General features: G+C 40.3%; 2 protein-coding genes and 1 long non-coding RNA gene across 5 annotated transcripts in view; 1 reads left to right on the top strand and 2 right to left on the bottom strand.

Moving 5' to 3' along the window:
* Positions 1-1,527: 1,527 nt before the first annotated feature.
* Positions 1,528-26,014, top strand: part of kbtbd13a (kelch repeat and BTB domain containing 13a) — a 388,109-nt gene continuing 363,622 nt past the window's right edge. Inside the window, exon 1 of the mRNA XM_051380025.1 lies at positions 1,528-1,636. The gene's annotated coding sequence lies outside the window, so the exon portion shown is untranslated. The remainder of the gene's footprint in view (positions 1,637-26,014) is intronic.
* On the bottom strand, positions 2,767-10,590 carry ccnd1 (cyclin D1). The gene is made up of 5 exons (XM_051380062.1): positions 9,977-10,590; positions 8,448-8,663; positions 7,477-7,636; positions 6,719-6,867; positions 2,767-5,970 (listed from the first exon to the last, which is right to left on the bottom strand). The coding sequence occupies exons 1-5, from the start codon at positions 10,172-10,174 to the stop codon at positions 5,815-5,817; spliced, it is 879 nt and encodes a 292-aa protein (XP_051236022.1). The 5' UTR covers positions 10,175-10,590; the 3' UTR covers positions 2,767-5,814.
* Positions 14,427-22,535, bottom strand: LOC127352021 (uncharacterized). 3 transcript variants are annotated; one of them, XR_007881011.1, is made up of 5 exons: positions 22,248-22,535; positions 21,447-21,544; positions 16,239-16,325; positions 16,063-16,144; positions 14,427-15,909 (listed from the first exon to the last, which is right to left on the bottom strand). It is a non-coding gene; the product is annotated as an uncharacterized LOC127352021 (long non-coding RNA). The 3 variants fall into 3 exon arrangements; XR_007881010.1 differs by having other exon boundaries at positions 14,427-16,144; XR_007881012.1 differs by lacking the exon at positions 21,447-21,544 and having other exon boundaries at positions 14,427-16,144.

The following is a 26,014-nucleotide window of genomic DNA, read 5'->3' on the forward strand; positions in this document are numbered from 1 at the left end:
GGAATGAGGAAACAATTACATAAAGTATATCACTGAAGATATTTCTGTATATACTGTACATCATCACCATAAACTTAAGTAGCAATGACTTCATGAGCTTCTTCTATAATAGAATTATTACTATTAGAGAGAAAATTAATCACCAACTGCCATCAACAGTTATCAGTGGCTCTCCAAGTTCAGGGACTTCTGCCAATGTAAACTTAGATATATATTTAGACTGTTTTTCTGCTATCGATCTTCATCAGTTAACTTCAATCATTTCTTCATCGAAGCCATCAACCTGTCTATTAGACCCGATCCCAACTAGGCTGCTTAAAGAAGTTGTTCCCTCAATTGGCACTTCTTTACTGGATATGATTAATCTTTCTTTATTATCAGGATATGTACCACAGTCCTTTAAAGTAGCTGTAATTAAACCCCTTCTTAAAAAGCCCACTCTTGACCCAGGGGTTTTAGCCAACTATAGACCGATTTCTAACCTCCCCTTCCTCTCTAAGATTCTGGAGAAAGTAGTCGCAAAAGAGTTGTGTGACTTTTTACATAACAATAGTTTATTTGAGGATTTTCAGTCAGGTTCACAGCACAGAGACAGCTCTGGTTAAAGTTAATAATGACCTTCTGATTGCTTCTGACAATGGACTTGTCTCTGTACTTGTATTATTAGATCTTAGTGCTGCATTTGACACCACTGACCATGATATTCTTTTACAGAGACTTGAGCATCAAATTGGCATTAAAGGAACCGCACTAAGCTGGTTTAAGTCATATTCATCAGATCGTTCGCAGTTTGTACATGTTAACGATGAATCTTCAATAAATACTACAGTTAGTCATGGAGTTCCACAAGGTTCTGTACTTGGACCAATACTATTTACTTTATATATGCTCCCTTTAGGCAACATTATTAGGAATCACTCCATTAACTTTCACTGTTATGCAGATGATACGCAGTTATATCTATCGATCAAGCCCGATGAAATTAATCAATTATCTAAATTACAAACATGTCTTAAGGACATAAAATCCTGGATGAGCTGCAATTTTTCTGATGTTAAACGAAATTCTTGTTCTTGGCCCCAAAAACCTTAGAGACTCACTGTCTAAAGATATAGTTACTCTAGATGGCATTACCTTGGCCTCTAGCACCGCTGTCAGGAATCTTGGAGTTATCTTTATCAGGATTTGTCTTTTAACTCCCACATGAAGCAGACCTCTAGGACTGCCTTCTTTCATTTACGTAATATTACAAAAATTAGACACATACTATCACAGACAGATGCAGAAAAACTAATCCATGCATTTGTTACTTCAAGGCTGGATTACTGCAACTCTTTATTATCAGGTTGCCCCAATAAGTCCATTAAAATGCTCCAATTAATTCAGAACGCTGCAGCACGAGTACTGAGAGGAACTAGAAAAAGAGATCACATCTCTCCTGTACTAGCTTCTCTGCACTGGCTCCCTGTAAAATGTAGAATAGAATTTAAAATCCTTCTCCTCACCTATAAAGCTCTTCATGGTCAGGCCCCTTCATATCTTAAAGAGCTCATAGTACCCTATTACCCCACTAGAACACTACGTTCTCTGAATGCTGGGCTACTTGTGGTTCCTATAGTCTCTAAAAGTAGAACAGGTGCCAGAGCCTTCAGTTACCAAGCTCCTCTCCTGTGGAACCAGCTTCCAGTTGTGGTTCGGGAGGCAGACACCCTCTCCACATTCAAGAGTAGGCTTAAGACATTCCTCTTTGATAAAGCTCATAGTTAGGGCTGGATCAGGTGAGTCCTGAACCATCCCTTAGTTATGCCGCTATATATCAGGGGATTTCCCATGGTGCACTGAGCTCCTCTCTTCCTCTCTCTTTCTTCACTCATTCATGTCCCATTATTGCATGTTACTAACTTCACTTCTTCCCCCGGAGTTCTTGTGCTTTCTCGTCTCGCAGGTTCTTATCGATCCTGGTGGAGCCTCCTGCCATGGTCCTGCTAGATTGCCATTGCCAATACTGTTGTTGCTGTGCACCTGTCTGTATGTCTGTCTGTCTGTCTCTCTCTCTCTGTCTCTCTCTCACCCCAACTAGTCGAGACAGACGACCACCCACCTAGAGCTGAAGGATCTGTCCTAGGTTTCTGCCTTTTAACAGGCAGTTTTTCCTTGCCCTTGTCACCTAGTGCTTGCTCATGGTACTGTTGGGTCTCTGTAAATAATGTTATAAAGAGTTCGATCTAGACCTGTTCTATTTGAAAAGTGTCCTGAGATAACTTCTGTTATGAATTGGCGCTATACAAATAAAATTGAATTGAACTGAATTGAAAAGTTAAACTATATTCTGAGCCAGAAATCTTACAAAATATTCTAGTTTTATGTTCATCGCCTGATTCTTCTCTCTTCTATCACATTTTATTCCTAAATAACATGGCTGTTCTTTCTAATATGTGGGTTTTATGAATGATGACAGATTTTTTTTTACATTTATGGAGTGATAAAAAGAAATCTAAAATCATTGAAACAAGAATTTTTAGCCAAGCGTCATCCAATGTTCAGATTTCTCTTCTGGAAATATATGTAATATGTGTATTTACACAGAATATATGGAATTCAAAATGATAATAATTGTCTCAATGTAAGTAACCAACTGGGAAGTTTTATATCTCATATCTAGACCAGTACACAGTATTTTAACCCTCACACCTACAACCTTCCCTCCACTATGAACTCACACGAGGTAAACCTAGTGGACAAGAACAAACAGTTTTCCAGACTCCATCTAATTCATGTTTTTATTGTGTAGTCGTCACAAATATGAATACACTGTTTGTCCCAGTTACCGACAACTGGCATGAAGTAGACACAACTGTGGAATGATTTGTAAAAACAAAACAAAAACAGTCTATGGCTTACCGAGCACGACACTGAATCTATTTACAAAAACAAAAAAATCAACTCACTGACAGTTTAAAAATTGGAGCAAAAGGTTTTTTCTTTTATAAATATAAAAAGGGGAAAGGAAAGAAGGCCGCTATGGGCCTAAAGAGGGGATAAAGTCTCTTTCACCGAGACAGCTTAACACTCAACAGAGTTATACATATCCCATTTTCTGTTATGGCACCAGTATCAAAGCATGCCCTGGACTTGCTGGTTTCCATCACGGATGCTTTGTCTCAAGCAGGTTTTAACAGAGCTAGTAGGCACTGAACCAACAAGTAGAATAGAATAAGAACTAAACAAATAAAAAGACTAAAAATTAGAGATAGATCTTGACTGTCACATGAGGTATTGTGGATCAAAGCATTTCTGTACATTGTCTCATTTTTCCTTGTTTTTTGGAATAGTTCGGAAAATCATATTACGTAATTATAAAAAAAGATCACATAGAATCTACATAAAAACAACAAATGAGGATGTCAATAACACAATTTTCTATGAGAAAATTCAAACCTAGAATGGCAGTATATTGACATTTATATGTATAAAAAAAACCACCAAAAATGTAGCAGCAAACAAGAGAAAAGCATTGTTTTTATTCCATTACGTTTTTTGTTTTTTTTTGTTTTTTAAACACGTAGCTGGGATTTATTTTCTATAGCAGCTGAAAACAAGGAGTGTTTCTCTCCTACTCTCTATCCTTAATGTACAATCAGAAACCTAATTGACAGGGTTCCTACGCAGTTGGACATAGAATTCAATACTTTCTTACAGAATTGGATTTGAAGAGAGCCCTCCTGCTTGTAATCAGTCTGTCTTCATATATAAAGCATTTAGCGACCTGGTCATGACAACATTCCCGCCCTGCATAGGAACCCTGACTTGAACTCTACAGCATTAAGACACACCTCCCTGTTTAGCCTTCACCCTTTTTGCCACTTTTGCTGCCGTTTCAGCCCTCGGCACCCTCGCTTTTTAGGAAAATCTGCAAGAAACGCAGCCCACGTCTTTTAGCTTTGTGCAAAATCATGTCAATAGTCTCAACACTTCTCTTTTCTTCTTTTAGCTTCATCCCCTTCCCAGAATCCATGAGCAGTATTTGAACTGAGGTGGAGCAACAGAAAAGATGTGATCCTGGTGACTCAAGCAGACTAGAGTTTTAGTCTTACAAATATTTCTGGAGCCAGACATGGGTGCTGGAAGTAGTACTAAACTCTGGCATAATAAAAGCATTTGTTCAGAAAAATATTTCAACATATAATGACGTCCTCCTTTTTTACTGTGATGTGCATGTGTACACTGGCATATATGACATGAAAAGTGGTTGTACCTTTTTTTTTTATCAATTTTATCCACTAAAAAATGTTATACAAAATGTGTATAAATTGTTGTTAATTACTATTAACTACGGTGCAAATTATCCTGGTCATAAATGTCATGCTCAGACTGACTTCCAGCATCCCCACAGCCTGATAAACATCAGCAGGTAGAGCCACAGTTCGTTAGCAAACTAGAAATGCAAGCTAAAAAAAAATAAATATGTTTCACTATATAAAAATAAAGTATTATTTTATCTACAAAAATAATACTTCTTTTTACTTTTACCTCTGCACCCTCAGCTTTTGGCTCTGCACACTGAGGTTTAACTAAAGCAACCATATCTTTTAAAAAAGGTAAGAGCAGCTAGGCCCACATGAAACATTTATTGAACTAAAACTCAGAGCTGGTAGGCAGCTACTGAAGCCGCTGGCTCTTGTAAGACTAATGACAGTATGGAGCAGCATTCAGTCTTGTTTGTTTAAATATTTCTGCAGCTACTGGTCATTTCTTTAGTCCCATTTGTTGTATCAGATCCAGGTGCAACTCACTCTTCATCACCAAAAGACTACTCCTGCTCAAACCCCCATTCCATTTTCATCTTGTTTTACAAACTTTATCACTGTGATTTTTTTTTTAGACGGCCAGCAGCGCTGACCAAAAGTGCTTTTTTTTTTTTTAGAAAACAACGTTGGAATGGTTTAGGTTGAACTACACAGACAAAAGAAAACAGAACAGACTGGACTGTTCTGCTTGGCCGCGCATTGATATGATCTCATCAAACAACGGCAAGCTGAAATGTTGAACAAAGAATCACATTTGTTCAAACCCTAAGCAGTACACTGTCACTAGGGTCATCTCACACTACACTTGGTTTAAAAAACAAAAGCTCTGAAGAAAAGCGGTATAAGACTAACTGATAAAGAGGTCTAAAATCATATATAATAAAGTGACTAAACATAAGCAAGCGGGGATATATGAATGTCTGCACTGCAACAAGACAAACATGGGAGCTTGGACAGGAAGTCTAAACCATTCTACATATAAAAGAAGAGAAATGAAACAACAACAAAAAACTCTTCTCCTTAACCAAAGTCAGATTTTAGGTGAAGACCAGAAGGCAGACTACAAGGACCTACTGTACATGACACTTTGGGATGTTTTAGTAGGCGAGTTGAGTCTGTGGTAATTTAAAGATTCCTAGTTTAATATTTGAGGGAATAAGAAAAGATATCTACTAAAATGTCTGCTTTGTGGCATTGACGCCAGCCCACACAGGGCATCATTATACGCTGTCTTTCATCTCTTGTACATTTCTGTAGTGTTCATTTCTTTTCCCAGGATGGGAGGGGACACTGGAAATGTGACTTGGGGTTTGTTGCCGGGCACTCGGTCCCGTCTCGGCAGCTGTAGCGGACAGTGAGTGACATGTCGGCCATGATAGCAGCCCACCAGGAAGAGGGAGAGGGAGGAGGGGAGGCAGATGAGGCACCCCCTCCCCGGCCCGCCTGTCACCGCCCATAGTCGACCACTTTCCTTCGATCATCAGTGCAATGCGGCGGTCGAATTGTTTCAGATGTTGATATCTCTGACGTCTGTTGGAGTGCAGGACAAGTCTACGTCTTCGTCCACGCGTTTGGTTTCCGTTGTGCCGCCGTGCTGCTGAGCCTGCCGCAGGCTGGACTCCAGCAGAGACTCTATCTGCTCCTGACAGGCCCGCAAGCAATCCTGCAAGGACAGAGTGGACACTGATCAATCACTGGCTTATCACACATTTATGTTATATGGCAGGATTTCTGCAGGCTAAAAATAAAATGACTTTTTAAGATCATTATGAATGCAATTTGAAGGTCTGGTGTGTACGAATTAGTGGCATCGACTAGTGAAGTTGCAGACTGCAACCATTTGAAAGCAGCTCAGTCTTCCAAGTGTGTAGGAGAAACTACAAAACGCAAAAGTCCTTATTTAGAGTCAGTGTCTGGTTTGTCCATTCTGGGCTACTGTAGAAACAAGGTGGTTCAACATGGAGGACTCTATAAATATGTTTTTTTTATAGATAAAAACAGCTCATTCTAAAGTAACAACATTTTTATAATATTCTTATATTCAGGTGTTTATACACTAATGAAAACATTCCTATGAATATTATATTCCATTTCTAAAAATAGATCCTCCTACATAATACACACTGGACCTTTAAGCCATATGTCACGTTCATACTGGCTATGCATTTGACTATTGACTACTTTATTTTATTTTAATTTATTTATATATATTTTATCATTAATGTGTTGTGATTTATTGTATGCATTTCATTTAGTAGTTGTTACAGCAAGACCAATACGAACTATTACCAAGCAAAGAAATCTAGTGACAATCACATTTAAGACATTTTAGGCCTGAATATCAGACTATTGGATTGAAGACATTTTAGTGGACATATATAGTATGGGTTTGGAAGAATGTGTTTGCATACCGGGTCACTGCGAATGACCTGTGACAGAAAGTTGGTGAGGTTCTGGGAGGACAAGGAGGCATCTTGGCTCTTCAGGTAGAGACCTTGAACAGCTGCCACCACGCTGCCAGCTGCCACCATGGATGGAGGACTGGCAATGAAGTTGACATCTGTGGGAACGACACAAGCATGTGTTACAACACAGAATCTCTGTAGCACATTATAGAACACCACCTTCCTTTGAATAATCCACCAGAACCACTTATTATTACACCCTACGAGCTCCCAATCCATGCCTTTGGGCTGGATGGAACCCCTGCCTCCGGCTCTTCACAGAAAAACAACACATGACTGATAATCCTCACAGAGCACTACACATCTGCTACTCTGAACCTTCAACATTTATTTACTAATCATGAGAACATGGCATTCCTAATCAGGTCCACAAAACCACAAACTGGCTCGAAGAAGACAAAAGCCAGCAATTCCAGAAAGCTCCTCAAATCTGACTGAAACTTTAACCTGCCCTGTGTGTAAAGGTGTATCAGTAAGCTGTAAAAGGCTACAGCAGAGAAAATACTGTAGAACCACACACAGGAGAAACAGAAGGTATTAAATATACAGATAGGCTAAATATGGGTTACAGCAACATATTCAAACAATAATGAAATAAAGAAAATGTATAGGCCTACATAAGGATCCATATATGCTCATACACAGACAGAAATGTTCCTCTAAACCAATATATGGATTATAAGACATAAAGCTTCTGGTCCTACCTGTAGCACAGAGGGCCACAAAGGTCTGAGCATGTTTCCTGAGGATTTGCTTTGTGGACGGGTAGATCTTCAGCTTGGACAGGAAGTGCTCGATGAAGTCGTGAGGTGTGACTGAAGCCAGGTCCCACTTCAGCTTGTTGAGAACCAGCAGCTCCATTTGCTGTGGACGGACCAGACCAGAGGCATTCACTCAAACTGACCCACTTAAGGGAAAGAAAAAAATGACCCCTCCTTTTGTATCTGCTGTGACATTTAGTTCCTGCAGCTGTTGCATTTAATATGTTCTTATTTGCTTTGCTTTTTCATACCATCCTGGTTCTTGTTTTCAACTTTCAAATTTTTCTGCAGTGCAACATTCTCCACATTTCAACTTTCGCAAACATGTATTTGTGACATGACATTCCATGACATGACATGTAAGTCCTCATGCAATCAGGTGCAAAATCAACAGCTTCTTACCCGATTACCTATAAATACTATACAAAGGCTACATCAGGATTTACTGATACAATATTGTGATGAAGTATCTCTACACTCCAATAGAAACAGGTGCACACAAACTAATTGTCACAGCAAACAAAAGAAAAGAGTGTGTCTGTAATTCACGCTCAGTTTGTCATTGCCACTGTCTGCAGCTGTGTCTTATGGGCACTAGGTGTCGCTGTGAATCAGTATTTTCTTGTCAGTCACTGAGACCATTCATGAAATCAGAGGCCTGCTAGTCACCATGAGAAAGTCACAGGCAGCCATTCAGAGACCGCGGCACCAAATGCTACATTTATACTTCCTTTTATTCCTATCTATCTATCTATCTATCTATCTATGAAATGTCACTACAATCTACTCTCTGGTGGCTATAACAGAGTAGATGACCTGCACACACACTGTATTCTGGTCATGTGCTCTCCGGTGCATGCTGCTCATGCTACTGTATGTGTTATGCAACATCCATGTCTGCAGAACTCAATTACCAGCAGCTCTCCGGGCTGGACCGAGTTGTCCGTGTAGATACAGAGTTTCTCAGCCGTTAAGGGCACAGTCTCCTTCATCTTGGATGCTAGAAACATGCACGTAGCTCCCAGCAGCTGTAGTCTTGTTTTCCTGGTGGCCTCCACTGATAAAAATCTGTCCAAATAGTTCATAGCCAGCGGAAAAACCTCCTCCTCACATTTTTGTTCCTCGCAGACCTATAGGGAGGTGAGAAAAGCACTTAGAGGTTGCTGGAAGGAAATTCCCCCATTCGTATGCATTATGAAGTCTTTGGCCCCCCACTGGCTCTACCTTTTATTCTGCGCACAGCTGTTTGCATTCATTATCCACGGTCATCCGGAAAAAAATAACTCAAATGAATTACACAACATGTTCATTTTTAGAGTTGAAATATCCTGTGTGACACGCTATTTAATATTGTATCGATTTTGTGCAACCCAAAACATGTAAAGTCCCAATCGGATGTAGCCTATTAATTAGTAACAGTGAAAAGAGTCGGGAATTAGTTTGAAGTCAGTTCTGACTGAGACACAAAGGTGGCGTCGATGCAAGTTTCAGTCTCTAATTTCAACTTCGTCATCTTTTCAAAAAATATTTAGAAATATTTAAAAATTAGCGGGGTGGGCGCAATTAACACGTAAATGATCCTCGTCGAGTGCCTGATCGGATCAAAGCGAAATATGTCGAATTGTGTCGCGTGCGGATTTAAAATAAATTAATTTCTCTCTCCGGGCTTTTTCTCGTGCTGCATGCGACACTTCCCCCTCGGCGCTCCCGTGCGCAATTTCAGAAATTAATTAAAAATAGAAACCCGCAAAGAATTCAATCCAAAAGTTAATGTTAATGTTAAGAAACATCTAATCTATCAAATCCGATCCTTCAAATTCATTTAACAAGTTCGTACTTTTATCAAATCTCCTTCTTTCTTCGCGACCTTCGCAGACGGCGGTGACTCTTGTGAGGCAAAACAAACTTTAGCAGTTGCTAGCAGCCGAACGAGCTGTCGCAGTCACCATATAACCAGTTTATCATATAGGTGCATTTGTGCCACACTTAACCGACACACTGTCATAGCTGCTGATACTGAGGCTATAGATTTTTAATGATATTAAAAGCCCTCTCATATACGACAACAAAGATGGCGCGCAATAGCTACTGGCACGGGCCAGACTGCATACGTGTACATTGCTGTTATTTTTGAATATTTCCTCATTTAATTTCATAACCATCGAAAAGAAATACAGGCTACTAAATAATCAATAACAAAAAGGTATTCGTGGTGGAAACTGAGTCGCCAATATCTCCTTTTATAGCCGGAGGACCACCCAGCTCTCATGAGGTAGCCTATAGCTACTTTTCAGAGCGTTTATGTAACATGAACAATGAAATAACACAAATAAACCTCTCTAACACACAACTTTCACATTAGATTCGAGTTTTAGGGTTTATGCTACAGAGACGGACAGGCAAGTTAGCAACGGGCCCTGAGGGAAAAGTTGAAGTGAAGTACCTCTAACATCCAGGTGGCAACTATTTTCCTCATTTTGGGCACAATTTCTTTCTGAACACACTTGAAGTAGTTCGGCGACGGGAGGTAGTTCTCCTCTGCCTTCAGCATGGTGCGTAGAACCCGGTCGTTGAGCAGGTTGACGTCCTGGTAGGCTCTCCTGATGGAGTCCACCTCGCAACACAGCAGCTGGTCCTCCATAGTTTGTGTTAGGCCTGTTAATCTTACTCTCACCGTTGGCTCGAATTTTCGGTCTCGCCGTGATAAAGTGTCACAGTGTGAGTGAAGGGACCGGCTGCAGCAGACGAGAGGCTGTATTTTAAATCACTTTCGTCTCGCGGGGCTGCTGCTGCTGCGTGCTGCTGCTCCTCCGGTGTGCGCGAGCCCTCTGAAGCACAGAGCGCTTTCCCCCGCGAGACAAAAACCCCTGTCTCGCGCTCGCCGAGCGCGCACGCGTACGGGCGGGCACACACACACACACACAAACTTTATCGGCGAGCACGCGCCGAGGAGAGAGGAGGTGAGGAGGGGGTAGATGCCGGGATGACGTCAGCTGTTGTTAAGAGGTAGGGGGGATCAAAGAGACAAGCAGTCTGCCAGGGAGCGCGCGAGGAAGGATTTCTTTATATACATATATAAAGGAAAAACAGAGATTGTGAGCCCCCCCCACACACACACAAACCACCACCTCCCTCCTCTGTCCTCTCCTCCTATAGCCTGGTAGTTTCTGAGGAGGAGGTGGGAGGTCCGGGGCCGAGTCTTAGGGAGGGGGGGGGTGCGGCTGGAGAAGAGCTGACCGGGGAGAAGGCTTGGCTGCCTCGCGTCGGTAGGGGGCGATAAGGGCGCACACCCCCTCTTCCTCTTTCCTCTGTCTCTCCCCAGGACTCAATGAACGCTCTCTCACCAAACTGTTCTGGACATGAGGTGAGCACATGGGACAATAGTGCAGTGTGAAACACACATGCTGCTTTATTTATTTCCGTTTATTCCAGCTCCAAATATCATGGGGGGCAGATAGGATAGTGTATTATATCAAGCTCCTGTAGCTCTCAGTAAGTGTAGTTAACATCTGATAGTCTGCTTATAAACCCATTGCACCTGTAATATCTGTAATGTAATGCAGCATTCATTCAGTAAAATTGTTCATTGTTGATCACTGTATGCACAGTGAACATAAAGCTCACCATGTGGCTCCATTGCACTGAATCAACTATTCTCAGGTTTAACTTTGATTGTTTGAGGACTGCTGAGTCATCATCTGTATGGAAACCCCACTGTGTCACATTTTAACTCTATACCTGTAAAATTGGGATTATTTAATCAATTATTAATTGAGTGTGTATGCTACCCACCGATCCAAAAAGAAATGAGCAGTTTATTCTTTGGAGTTCAACGTCAGCATAGTTTATCATATATCACAGACCAAAACTACTGCTACTCAAAAACACAATAATGGAGTGCAAATAGTAAAGTTTAAAGACATTCTAACACACACACACACACACACACACACACACACACACACACACAAACGGGAGGAGACTGGAGTTGCACCAATGGGAGGTATTGCTGTTACTAGGCAGATGTCGGTGTAACTTGCGGGGAAAAGTTCAGTGCACTTGAAAAGTTGACATTGTTGTTGGTAACATTGGTAACCCTATCAGAATCCTTTGACGTATTCGAATAATCAATTAGGGCAATTTTTCTATTGACAACACTGCTTTATATGTACATCTCTGTTTCTTTATGTGGGAAAGCATTCAGTAAGACTGAGGAGAGGACCCAGCAGTGGACCCAGCAGGAGACATTTATTGACATTTACACATTGATACAAGGTATAACACGCAGGCTCTGTCATTTATTATTGTAGCATTTCAGCATTTAGTGTTAAGTTGTAGACATTTTAATCTAGTTTCAATATGAATTGGAGCTTTTCACATTCCTTGAATTCCTCTCTGGGCTATTGGGTGGACTACCGTAATGCCTGAAGAAGGTTCAACTTTTGTGGACAGAGCCTGGAGTCACATCAGAACAAACCACCACTGTGCTGTTGTGTTTTTTTTTGTGTGGGATGAAAAATACAACAATATTCTACAAAATATGTATTCACTATAATGCATTTGAATAAACATACATATTGTTCGACTTCTTACCTTTTACCCTCTATATACCATCACTGTATGTGTAGAAAACAATTGTGTTATGGTTCATTTAAATGTTTCCTGTGCATACATCTTTTTTTAGTGTCCTATATCATTTCCTTTTTACAACTGAACCTCCCCTCAATACCATTCAAATAATATGAAGATAATACAAATCTGATCAACCGTTTTTAACCCTCATAAGCCATTATAATTGCCTTTTACAAATATTTTATGACTCACATATTTTATTTATTGCACATGTATGTCACAAGCCACTGGGAGAACCTTTTTCCTAACTTTATTTAATTTAGTAACATTTTATTTTTAACATATTCTTCGAATGACATTATGTTGGAAAACCAAATATGTTGTCCAGCAGACCGAAAGTTGTAAAAGCTGAAACCAGCAGTTGTTCTGATCCACTTCATTTCAGACATGACTTTTCTCAATGGCATGTTCTGTTCTCAGTCCCTCTCATGCACACGCAGACAGAGGCTTTCTGTGGGAAACAAAGGGAGTCAGAGCATGTGACTTTTGCAGTGAGGCTCTTCTAGCAGTTTTATGGTAACAGGAGGAGGATGTGTTTAAAGGGACAGCAGAGAGCTGAACTTAAACCAGGAGGGCACAGACTGCTTCAGCCTACTGATCACACCACCATGGACCCACGGCTGGAAAATAAATTATGTTTACCACCTCAAGGCCATTGCTTTTTGCCCTGGTTTTCCTGGTTGGTGCTCCCTCATTTTGACTCCCATGGGCCAAATTCCCACCACTTCATTCAAACTGATTTCAGAAAATTGTTGTATTTAGGGCATGCTAGCAGCAATATGAGGCTAAATGCTAACATCAGAAAGATAGAAATGTAACGATATATTGCGAGACAGTTAAACAGAGATACAAACAGGATGATTTAAAATTGCTGAGATGAAAAATGAATTATTTAATTGTGATACTATTTAAAACTCTTTTTTTCATAATGTATTTATTCATAAGAAACTACAATCAGTCATACCAGTTGCTGTTTTTTTACATAATCTTTTTTATTGTTTTGGGCAGGCTTAATAACTGATTGACAATTACTCCCAATCCCACCCTTACTTACAAGCAATGTATGACTGAATAAGTAAGAACATGATGATAATAATAATAATAATAATACAGATAGCAGTAATTCAACATAATAATAAAAAAAAGTTACAATAACACAATATGTATGTATGAGTAGTAATATTAAAATAAATACACAAAAATATATAAATAGCCTCAATCTTTTGGCAAATAATGTAATAAGCAAAAAATAATGGAAATGGCCTGCCATGAACAAGTGGTGATAACAGGAGCATAACAGGAGTTATGATGCTATGCTGTAGAGTAATATAGTGAAAATTACAAGTAAAGAAGAAGAAATGTAATTTAAAATAAAAATAGGATAACAGAAAAACAAAATAGATAATAACAAATGCACAGATGTATCTATATTAATAGACCAACTCAAACAGTCTCATCCCAGACCAACATTTGTACTTTGTCATAACAGGCCAAAAAGGAGACCATACTTTATAATTTTTTTTCACAGAGCTTCTTGAAGTTTGTTTTATCCATAATTTAACAATAAAGACAATCGCATAGTTGTGTTGAGTGTTGTTTTGCATAATATATAATTATAAACGTCTTTGCAGAATATAATGCAATACGGGCCACCATACAAATATACATGTTTGTTGAATATATATTGCATGATATTTTCAGATGAAGTTATCTAATTTTTTGTTATACAGAGCTTAAAAGGAATACACTTTGCACCAATTGATATCAGTATAAACCACATGGTGTTAGGCTGATGTTGCTTTTTTAAAATTCTATTATGCCACTGGGTATGGATTTTAATATAAAACTTGACACACTCTAAAAACAAATGTCTTGGCTTAACGAAGAAAATCATACCGTCTCTCATTTTGAGTTGTGACAACACAGGATGAAATTATGTTCATCTAATGAAGGATATTAAATAAGGCAAATTAGTTTTTCCTCTACAATGAAAGGTATTTTTAATTACCACCTACTTAATAATTGGTAGTATAAACACAAGTTTTTAAGTTGATTACTCAGAAAACTAAGTTGTTCCAAATAGTTTCCCCAGATTATTTAAAGGGCATTTTAAGTGTCATGTACTTAATAACTATAATAATGGTTTTTAAGTTGACACACATTTTTAAATTTTGTTTATGTAAGAAATTAATTCATTAGATAACAAAACTGTTTGGCAATTAACTGTTTTTATGTTGAACTGCAGTTTAACAGTGTTTCAATTCAATTCAATTCAATTTTATTTGTATAGCGCCAATTCATAACAGAAGTTATCTCAGGACACTTTTCAAATAGAGCAGGTCTAGACCGAACTCTTTAACATTAATTACAGAGACCCAACAGTACCACCATGAGCAAGCACTTGGCGACAAGGGCAAGGAAAAACTGCCTGTTAAAAGGCAGAAACCTAGGACAGATCCTCCGGCTCTAGGTGGGTGGTCGTCTGTCTCGACCAGTTGGGGTGAGAGAGAGAGAGAGAGAGAGACAGACAGACAGACAGACAGGTGCACAGCAACAACAGTATTGGCAATGGCAGTCAAGCAGGACCATGGCAGGAGGCTCCACCAGGATCCATGAGAACCTGCGAGACGAGAAAGCACAAGAACTCCGGGGAAGAAGTGAAGTTAGTAACATGCATTAAAGGGACATGAATGAGTGCAGAAAGAGAGAGGAAGAGAGTAGCTCAGTGCACCATGGGAAATCCCCCGATAGTCTAGGCCTATAGCAGCATAACTAAGGGATGGTTCAGGACTCACCTGATCCAGCCCTAACTATAAGCTTTATCAAAGAGGAATGTCTTAAGCCTACTCTTGAATGTGGTGAGGGTGTCTGCCTCCCGAACCACAACAGGAAGCTGGTTCCACAGGAGAGGAGCTTGGTAACTGAAGGCTCTGGCTCCTGTTCTACTTTTAGAGACTATAGGAACCACAAGTAGCCCAGCATTCAGAGAACGTAGTGTTCTAGTGGGGTAATAGGGTACTATGAGCTCTTTAAGATATGAAGGGGCCTGACCATGAAGAGCTTTATAGGTGAGGAGGAGGATTTTAAATTCAATTCTACATTTTATAGGGAGCCAATGCAGAGTAGCTAGTACAGGAGAGATGTGATCTCTTTTTCGAGTTCCTGTCAGTACTCGTGCTGCAGCGTTCTGAATTAATTGGAGCGTTTTAATGGACTTATTGGGGCAACCTGATAATAAAGAGTTGCAGTAATCCAGCCTTGAAGTAACAAATGCATGGATTAGTTTTTCTGCATCTGTCTGTGATAGTATGTGTCTAATTTTTTGATTACAGACATATTTAAAAAACAACTTGGAAAACAATAACACAAATTTAAATTGTCCCATACATGGCCACCAATCTTCTCACCGTCCTGTAGTCTTTTTTACACATTATAGGAAAGACCTTTTAGATACATTTTACAAAAAACTAACACAAAGCAGCAGACTGTCACTATCAATGTACATTTAAGTTCCAATAGCTCAGATTCCCGTCAGCAAAGCACAGAACCTTGGGATATCCTTGTCCTCCAGGATTTTGGATCCTTCGACCATGATGGTTGCTGTCATATGGTCAGATTCTGGGGTGGACCGGTCACCGAAGGTGGCAGTTTTTTTTTATCAGTTGTCTATCGAGGCCTGCCTCAAACGCTTCTGTGTCCTTGTATAGCAAGGTATTTTCCCATGCCATTGCTGTCAACACCTATCTGAACAGACCATTGTTATGATATTATAGATTGGGGTGTGGCCAGAGGTGTAAAATACTTAAAACTTTAATGGACAAGGAGCAGGTTTCTGCCCTGTGTATTTACACTGCCCAATGTAGATTTCATTTTCTTTCAAGGTGTTGAATTACTTACTCTAAACTCCTTGAAAATCGTCCTCTTCCTTCTCTCCAAGGCAGAGGATAGCTATGTCTCTGTGTACTTCAATTGTATTGGGCTATTTAAGAAAAAGGAAATCAAAAGAAAGTAACTAACCAAATATAATCTGAATTGGTAACTTTCAACAAAGATAAGCCTAATAATTTCCATACCTGGAGAAGCAATCATGTCTGATACATCCATCATTTTTTATGTGCAATGGTCAAATCAGGCAATTTTCTCTGGAATTCTTTATTTATCTGTAGACCACACAAATGGAAGAATTCAGTCTTGCAGACAATTAGCTCTACTGCATTAATTCATACTAAAACACATTAGTTGAAGGGGAACAACTCCTCAATATATGGGAACTCTGACATACACTGGTTAAAAAAGCAGGGCACTGAAATGACCCACTATTACTGTCTGCCATTTTGTTCCAAGTAGTCGCTCTCCATAAGGGCAACTTGGAACCAAAGACCAGGCAATAAGATGGGCCAGTCAAGTACCCTGCTAAAGCATTCAATTTTATCCAGTTTAATAAATACAAACAGCAATGTAGTTTACAGCTAAACACATAAGAAATATCATGCTATTCCTCTCCATGGCTCAAATAAAAAGCTCTCTCAAGCTGATCCGATTTGCCAAATAAAACTATCATTCGTATCCACTGCTATGCCACAATTCAATTCAATTCAAATTTATTTGTATAGTGCCAATTCATAACAGAAGTTATCTCAGGACACTTTTCAAATGGAGCAGGTCTAGACCGAACTCCTTATAACATTTACAGAGACCCAACAGTACCACCATGAGCAAGCACTTGGCAACGGGGGCAAGGAAAAACTGCCTGTTAAGAGGCAGAAACCTAGGACAGACCCTTCGGCTCTAGGTGGGTGGTCGTCTGCCTCGACCAGTTGGGGTGAGAGAGAGAGAGAGACAGAGAAAGAGAGAGAGAGAGATAGAGAGAGAACAGAGGTAACAACAGAAGTACAGAGACAGAGACAAAGGTGCACAGCAACAACAGTAGCAACAACTACACCAATAGTGTAGACTGATGATGATGAACATGAAGAAGACGATGACAACGACAACAGCAACGATGGGGGACAATGAGTAGTGACAATAGTAATAATAGTAACTGTAGTAATAATAATATTAATTAAAGCTGCAAGCAGCGTTGGGCGGGACCTCGCACTCCAAGTAACTCGGGGCGTGCTGTGGCAGCGTCACATGCTGTCGTAACACGTGCGGACCACAACATGAAAATCTCACATAAATCAGCTCAAAATCGCCACGCAGGGGTTGCTTCCTGTTGCCAGTAGGTGGCGCTATCACTATGTCTGAATGTTGTCATGTAGACGTGTTCAGGGCGGGACTCTTATCAAACACATGAAGTTTCATTGAGATTGGACCACGTACGCTGAAGTTATGAGGACGTGTTCAGGGCGAGACTGTTACAGAATATATGAATTTTAGTGGAGATTGGACATCGCACACTGTTATACAGTTATGAGTACTGTTTAATGGCAAATCGGATGAATTCGACAAGTCGTCACTGGCACGCGGTTTGACGTACAGTCACAAATAGCTCAACTCTTCATCTACAGTTTGTTTTTATAAGACTGTCCAATTTTGAAGTAGATTTGATAAGTCCCCTATTTATCTTGCAATTTAATACTTGACTTCCAGCGGTTTCCTACAATACTCCACGAACAATACTCCGTAGGAAATACGGTTTGTAGATGTGGCTAGTGGGAGTGGAGGGGTGTTTGTGTTTTATCACTTCGAAAAAAAGACCACGGAATTCAAAATGGCCAACTTTGACGACACGCCACGGACACTCCCTTCAACGTACAGTCACAAATAGCACGGCGTTCATTCAGCAACATTGTTTGACTGTACTGACCAATTTTGAAGCAGATCCCAGAAATTCCCTAGGAGGAGTTCGTTCAAATACAAGCCCAAAAAGTCAAAATGACCACAAAATGGTGAAAATTAAAAAAAAAAATTTTGTACATCTCGGCGAGTTACACATACCTACCGGGTTTCATACATATCGGTGAAACGTGGGACCGGGGCTGTTTTTTTTAATTCCTGTAGGGGGCGCTACAAACACGACAAACCAGATTTTTGAGCTACAGGCACCAGTCTACACGGGTCCTGTGAATTTCATATTCATAACTATTACGGAGAAATTTTTCTCTCTCCCCACACTCTAGTGATGATGTCACGCACTCTGGCAGTTGAACATTCTCGCAATACACACCCATTCATTTTTTGGACCGGTTTTTGGCGATTTACCGGCAAACTGTTTGGCGAAACGCTTAGAAAAGTCATAGCACTAATGTCCTCACCGAGCCGCACGTTTTGATACCTTTTTTGTGTATGTGCGACAAAAGCTGCGGGAGGAGTAGCGCGCCGAAAAAACGTACGGAAGAATAATAAGCCCGAGGGATAATAGTATTGTGCTTGCTTATGCAAGGCACAATAATAATACAAGTACAGAGACAAGTCCATTGTCGGAAGCAATCAAAAGGTCATTATTAACTTTAACCAGAGCTGTCTCTGCTGTGATGAACTCTAAATCCTGAATGAAAATCCTCAAATAAACTACTGTTATGTAGAAAGTCACACAACTCTTTGGCGACTACTTTCTCCAGAATCTTAGAGAGAAAGGGGAGGTTAGAAATCGGTCTATAGTTGGCTAAAACCCCTCGGTCAAGAGTGGGCTTTTTAAGAAGGGGTTTAATTACAGCTACTTTAAAGGACTGTGGTACATATCCTGACAATAAAGAAAGATTAATCATATCTAGTAAAGAAGTGTCAATTAAGGGTACGACTTCTTTAAGCAGCCTAGTTGGGATCGGGTCTAATAGACAGGTTGATGGCTTCGATGAAGAAATTATTGAAGTTAACTGATGAAAATTGATAGCAGAAAAACATTCCAAATATATATCTGAGTTTACATTAGTTACAGTTCCTAAACTTGGAGAGCCAGTGATACCTGTTAAGGGCATTTGGTGACTAATTTTCTCTCTAACAGTAATAATTGTATTATTAAAGCTGCAAGCAGCATTGAACAGGACCTCGCAGCCGGCGCGTGTCGGGGTGTGCTGCGGCCGTGTCACATGCTGTCGGGGTGTGCTGCGGCCACGTCACGTGCCGTCGTAACTAGTGCGGACCACAACATGAAAATGTCACGTAAATCAGCTCAAAATCGCCACGCAGCACTTACTTCCTGTTGCCACTAGGTGGCGCTATCACTATGTGTTTAGGGCGGGACTCTTATCAAACATGTGAAGTTTGGAGCCGATTGGATTATGTACACTCAAGTTATAGTAACTTTGTGTGTTCTGGCGGTACATCAAAGTTTGACGCCACACCACGGACACGCCCTTTAAACAAAACTCACCACAATCAACAACATGTTTTGCATTTCCTGACTAGATTTCAGCTTGATCTGATCATCCTACTAGGAGTAGAACATGGAAGTATAAAAAAATGACATTTCCTTTCACCACTAGGTGGTGCTCTCACTTTTACTAAATATTATATATATATATATAATATTATATACACGACCACGGACTTCAAAATAGCACAACTTTTAATCAGAACCATTTTTTGACTGTACTCACAAATTCTGAAGCATATCCGATAAATTCCCTAGGAGGAGTTTGTTGAAATACAACGCGAAAAGTTCGCCGAAAGTGAAAATGAAAATCAAAATGGCCGACTTCCTGTGGATTTTCGGGTATGGGTCCAAGAGGCTTTTTTGTATGTCCCGGCATGTTACACGTGCCTACCGAATTTCGTACATATCGGTGAAACATGGCGCCGGGGCTGCTGTTTGTTTTATCCTGTAGGGGGCGCTACAAACACGATTTTTGGTATGTGAGCTTCAGGTACCAGTCTACACGTGCCCTGTGAATTTCATATTCATAACCATTACGGTCTCCGCACAGTGATTTATCATGCCAAAAGAGTGCCACCTAGTGGCGTATTTTTTTGTCCTTTTTATGGGAACCTCAGGGAGCTATGGGCAATCATCGTACCAAGTTTCATTTTAATCACTCGTGCCGTTTGCAGAGATATAAACTTCTTCATTTTAAAGAGCGCCACCTAGTGGCGATGACCTGAAATTCTGCACGATACCTAAGAAAGACATGAAGAACTATGGACCCACGTTTGGTGACAATCGGACATACCAATGTGGAGAAATGGTCCACTTCCTTTTTTGAAGAAAAATGTACAGGAAGTTTGAATTTTATCGCGTGCATATTTTTTGAAATTTCAAAAATGTTTAAATTACTTTTTTTGCCAGGGCGGTCCCCAGGTGGTAGGTGAAAATTTTTGTGCGAATTGGACAAAGCGTGTAGGAGGAACACGAAAAAGTAGTTCAAGGACATTTCGTGCTCTAACGAAAAAAATTATAGGCGGAAGTGGGCGGGGCCTATATAAGAAGATTCAGGTCCATTCACAGAACGTGTGGATACAAGGTTTTTGAATGTGCGACAAACTATGCAGAAGTTATTAGCCTAAACGCACTTTTTATGATAGTAGCGCCACCTAGCGGCCGACCTGAAAGTGACACATAGAACACTTTGCCAAATAAAATTGACTTTTCGTATATGTTCAGGGGGGCAAAAACGCAGTCGAAGTGGCCTAAAAATAATAATAGGTAAGAAATCAAGCAAAAACAATAGGGACCTCCAGCGGTCGCTGGCTCGGTCCCTAATAATAATTTTAACAGAAACAATAGGGTCCTTCCACTTGTTAGTGCTCGGTCCCTAATAAAAGAAGCTCATGAAGTCATTGCTACTTAAGTTTATGAGGATATGTGGCTCAATAGAGCTGTGACTCTCTGTCAGCCTGGCTACAATGCTGAAGGGGAACCTGGGGTTGTTTTTATTGTCTTCTATTAGTGTTGAGTAATAGGCTCCTCTGGCATTACGGAGGGCCTTTCCATAAGTTTTAAGATTATCTTGCCAAATTGAGCAAAATTCGAATAATTTTTTGCTTCAATTGCCGTGTTTGGTGGTTGTACCACGGTGCTAATCTCCTATGTTGATCGTAGTGAGCCTGCAGCACTATTGACAAGATTATCAATTTTGGAGGGATTAAAGTTATTATAGGACATATATTATATATTCAGACATGGCATTGAAATAAACACTGTTGGAATCTCCTCCTTGATTCCAACAGTGAAGGGTAGAATGGCTAAACTACGCTGCTAAATATGACTAGCCTTAACTATGTTTATTAATACAACATATTCCATCAACTGTATTAACAGATGTAACCTAACCTTCAGTCACAAGTCCACAGCTGTTCAAATCACAATTTTTTAATTTATTTGCAAATAAAATGATACTCACCTCAAAAATGTCCTTTGTATATCGTATTTTGAGTCTCAACTGTCTGAATTTGCCCAGGCATTTAATAGGTGGGTGGGTAGGGGAGGGGACTTGAAATGCTGAACTCAAGGTGGAGAAAAATTAAGTTATCAAGCAAATTTTATTAAGTTAATACAACTTGACTTTTGTTTTGAACCAGTTAATGCAGAAATGTTAGTTCAAATTACTCACAATATTAAATTGACGTAATTACCAACATTATTATATCAACACAACTTTTTTTGCAACTTAAAAGGTCTATCTAAATAAATATATTAGAACTTTTAACTTACTACAATGCATTTAATTAAGTGGTGATAATGGGGCCACTGAGTTACTTTTTAGAGTACAGGAAATGCTTTCTCTTTCACAAAGGCCTGTAGTTGAGCATTAGAATCAAAAAGGTCATTTTTAAGAAAAGAATGTTCCTGTCAGCCCAATTTTATAAATAAAGTGATTTGTTACTTTTAGAGATACATCAATTATTCCACAGAGCTGTACAGTTTGCAGGAATGTGCATTTTAGCAGTGTGACATACTGTATAATGATATTGCAATGTGTCAGATAATATAATAAAATGTTAATAGATATTGGTCTGTATTTTAGTCTGGACTGAACTGGAGGATGGGCCGACTGACAGAACTGTGGCTACAAACTAAAACTGAAAGCTATACTTTCTTTACTGTGATTCTGATCACCTGATTGACCTATAATCAGATAACAGTGTTTACACTGTATGCAAGCTAACACTTAAATGTTAATGTTTGATTTAAGAGTTAATACCTTACTTAGCAGGAATCCAGTTGGTGCACCAGCAACACACTTTTCACATTGATTCATTTTCTAGCTCCGAATGCGAAGTTTGTCGCCTGTGACATGAATAAGGATGTCCAACTGCCCTGTGTGTGTGCAACAGCAAAATCAGCTGTCATCATCACACTCATTCATTTTCTCAGTCGCAACTGTTCATTCATTCCATTTCCCCCTTTGCCTTTCATTCATTCAGTGGTTTTGCTGGTATGTGTGTGCGTGTGTGTGCTCACTCATCTCACCCTCCTCAGACCCTCCCCCATGCTGTCTGTAACCCCCACTCCCTAGTTTCACTTTATTCCGTGCACCATGACTGTTGTTGTTAACTACAAATCTTTTTACACACACACACACACACACACACACACACACACACACACTTACTTACTTACTTACTTACTTACTTACTTACTTACTTAAAGTAAATTTGTGCACATACCTGCATGTGCCAACAACAAGGAAGCTATCTGTCTGTGACGATTTGTTCCAGTTTTGTGCGCTTGATTATCTTCCTGGTTCTGTTGCTTAGCTTTTTTTCCCGGTGTTAACAGAAAATTACTTTGCTATCTTATATTTGTCACAAGGAAATATCCTAGAATATTCCTGTCTATTCTGTTGTCCTGCCTTCAGCTAACTTCTGAATCTTAATAACTAAAAGCAGAACTGTGTGTTTGTGAGTTTGCTGGGGTGTTGAAGTGGTGGTATTTGTATTCACCCTCATTCTGTGTCCAGCTTTGAAGTCTTGCCTCTTCATATTCTAAATATGACCTCCAGCACACACGGACACACACACACACACACACACACACACACACACACACACACACACACACACACACACACACAGTATCTCTGTGAGGGCTTCCCTTCCTCCAGCCATCATGCAGAAGGACTGAGTGAAAGAGAGAAGGCAGAGAAAGAGGGTTCTTTCCTGTGAATGAAGCTCCTTTCTCAGCTGGGGGCAGGTCCACAATGACCCTGCAAAGATGGATAGAGAGATTGTCCTGTGAAGTGATCCGCGAACACAGATAGGCAGGGGGTCAATCTGGGCGTGTGTGTGTGTGTGTGCCCTGCACCACAACTGACCTGACAGCACCTCTGGTCTGGCTAGATGGGTGGGTGCTAAGGGGCCATGTAGGACCAAGGGCAAGGATAAGAGGAAAAAACCTTGGCACAATGGGTCAGTGGGAATTTGGGAGGGGGTGGGGTGTGTTGGAATGCATGCTTCCCATATCACACACACACACACATACAACTTGAGTCTACACGGTGCCGCTTTGATAAGTATCTGTAAATGAGTCTTGTGCTAACAACTACTTAGGCGTGGACCAGCTAATATTTGACAAACATTATACTCAGGTTTTACAAACTGGCTAAATACGGCTCCAAAGTGTGCTCCAATGAGGCTCATTTATTTCTGTATTGGTTCTACACATATTGCTATGCTAATAAAAAGTTGACCCAACCTGTAGCCAGTTAAGGTTGCTTTCACATTGTATGCTGTTCACACTGAGTTTCAGATGTTTTCCCTTGCGGAACACTGTGTATGTTTGGATTAAGTAAAAGGAAGAGGTTAGTTACCATGAGCAGCCCTTGCACACATGAAAGAGCATGACTTTCTGATCACCCTGAGCTCCTCAAGTTAACAATTCTTCCATCTGTCCTTCTCAAAATTAAATTTTCAATTCCATTCAGTTCAATTTTACAACCAGTTGGGGTTGGAGAAAGAGCGAGACAGAGGTAAAGACTGAAGAACAGAGACGGACACAAAGGTCTATTTTTTTTTATTCTGTAGGGGGCGCTACAAACACAACAAACACGATTTTTGGTATGTGAGCTTCAAGCACCACTCTACACGTGCCCTGTGAATTTCATATTCATAACTATTACGGTCTTCGCGCAGTGATTTACCATGCCACCAGAACGCCACCTAGTGGTGGTGTGTTAACACATTTTTTAGCGAGTTTCAGGGAGCCATGGGCAAGCATCGTACCAAGTTTCATTTTAATCACACATGCCGATGCGGAGATAAACATTTCTTCATTTTAAAGAGCGCCACCTTGTGGTGATGGCCTGAAATTATGCACGATGCCTAAGGACGACATAGGGAACTATGGACCCAAGCTTGGTGTCAATTGGACATAGCAATGTGGAGAAATACTCCACTTCCTTTTTTGACGAAAAATCAACAGGAAGTGCTAATTTTATAATGCACTGGTATTTTGTACTATCAAATACTTGAAATTACGTTATTTGCCAGGATGGTCCCCAGATGCTACATGAAAAATTTTGTGCGAATCAGACGAAGCGTTTAGGAGGAATATGAAAAAGTGGTTTATGGACATTTTGCACACTAACGGAAAAAAAATCTAGGCGGAAGTGGGCGTGGCCTATATGGGACGATTCAGCTACATTCAATGAACGCGTGGATATAAGGTTTTTGAATGTGCAACAAACTATGCAGAAGTTATTAGCCTAAACGCACTTTTCATGATAGTAGCGCCACCTAGTGGCTGACCCGAAAGCGACGCATAGAATATCCAATTATTTACCAGGCCTGACAACTTTGCCAAATAAAATTGAGCTCTCGTATATGTTCAGGGGGTCAAAAATGCAGTCAACGGGGCTAAAAATAATAACTTTAGCAAATACAATAGGGACCAAGCCAGGATCCACTGGGAGGATATATAATATCAGTGATATTAGCAATGGGAGTCAGACAGGACCATGGCAGGAGACACCAGCAGGATCCATGAGAACCTGCGAGATGGGAAAGCACAAGAACTCCGGGGAAGAAGTGAAGTTAGTAACATGCATTAATGGGACATGAATGTGTGCAGAAAGAGAGGAGCTCAGTGCATCATGGGAAATCCCCCAGCAGTCTAGGCCAGTGGTCGCCAACCCGTCGATCGTGATCAACTGGTAGACCTTTGAAACATTCCCTGTAGACTTGAAAATAATAGGAAAATAATTACACAAATACATTATGGCTGATTAATGTTCAGTTTTGCAAGCGCCTCTCTTTCTCTCTGTCTCTCTATCTCTCTCGATCCAGTCTGTTTTTTCAGTGTAACAGGCTGCATTAAATTGACCAATAAGATCAAAGAAGGATACTGGAACATTAACTGTCGCAAAATTACAATATACGGCACTAGCAGGTGATTGGCGATAGACTGCAATGTTGTCAGCTGGCAGCTTATGGAAAACATATAATTTCCATCCAGAATGGGAAGAGGAATTTCTTTTCACCGTGGTAAAAGACAAGTGTGTGTGTATGCTGTGCCCCCAAACTCTAGCGCTGTCTAAAAGAGGAAATCTGGAGCGGCACCACAACACCAACCACGACAAATTCAAAGACAGTTTCCCCGCCAAGAGCGCAATTCGCGCTAGGAAAGGTGCTGAGCTGAAAGCGAGTTTGAAGGCCCAGCAGTCGCTTTTTACAAAACCTGCTGCTCAAAATAAGGCTGCGACTGAAGCTTCATTTCGTATAAGTCACCTTTTGGCTAAACACAATAAACCTTTTACAGATGGCGATTTATTCAAGGAGGCAATGGCCATCACTGCAGAGACGGTTTTCAACAGCTTTAAAAAAAAAGACGACATCAAAACCGTGCTCCGCAGTGTCCAGTTTGGCCCGAATACAGTGGCGAGGATGGCGAGGAAATGTCAGGGGACGTGGATTGACAAGTGCTAAAAGACTTGTCACATTGTGAATATTTTTCACTACAGTTTGATGAATC

This window comes from Dicentrarchus labrax, unplaced genomic scaffold (genome assembly GCF_905237075.1).
Source record: "Dicentrarchus labrax unplaced genomic scaffold, dlabrax2021, whole genome shotgun sequence".
In the NCBI taxonomy this organism is placed as follows: domain Eukaryota; kingdom Metazoa; phylum Chordata; class Actinopteri; family Moronidae; genus Dicentrarchus; species Dicentrarchus labrax.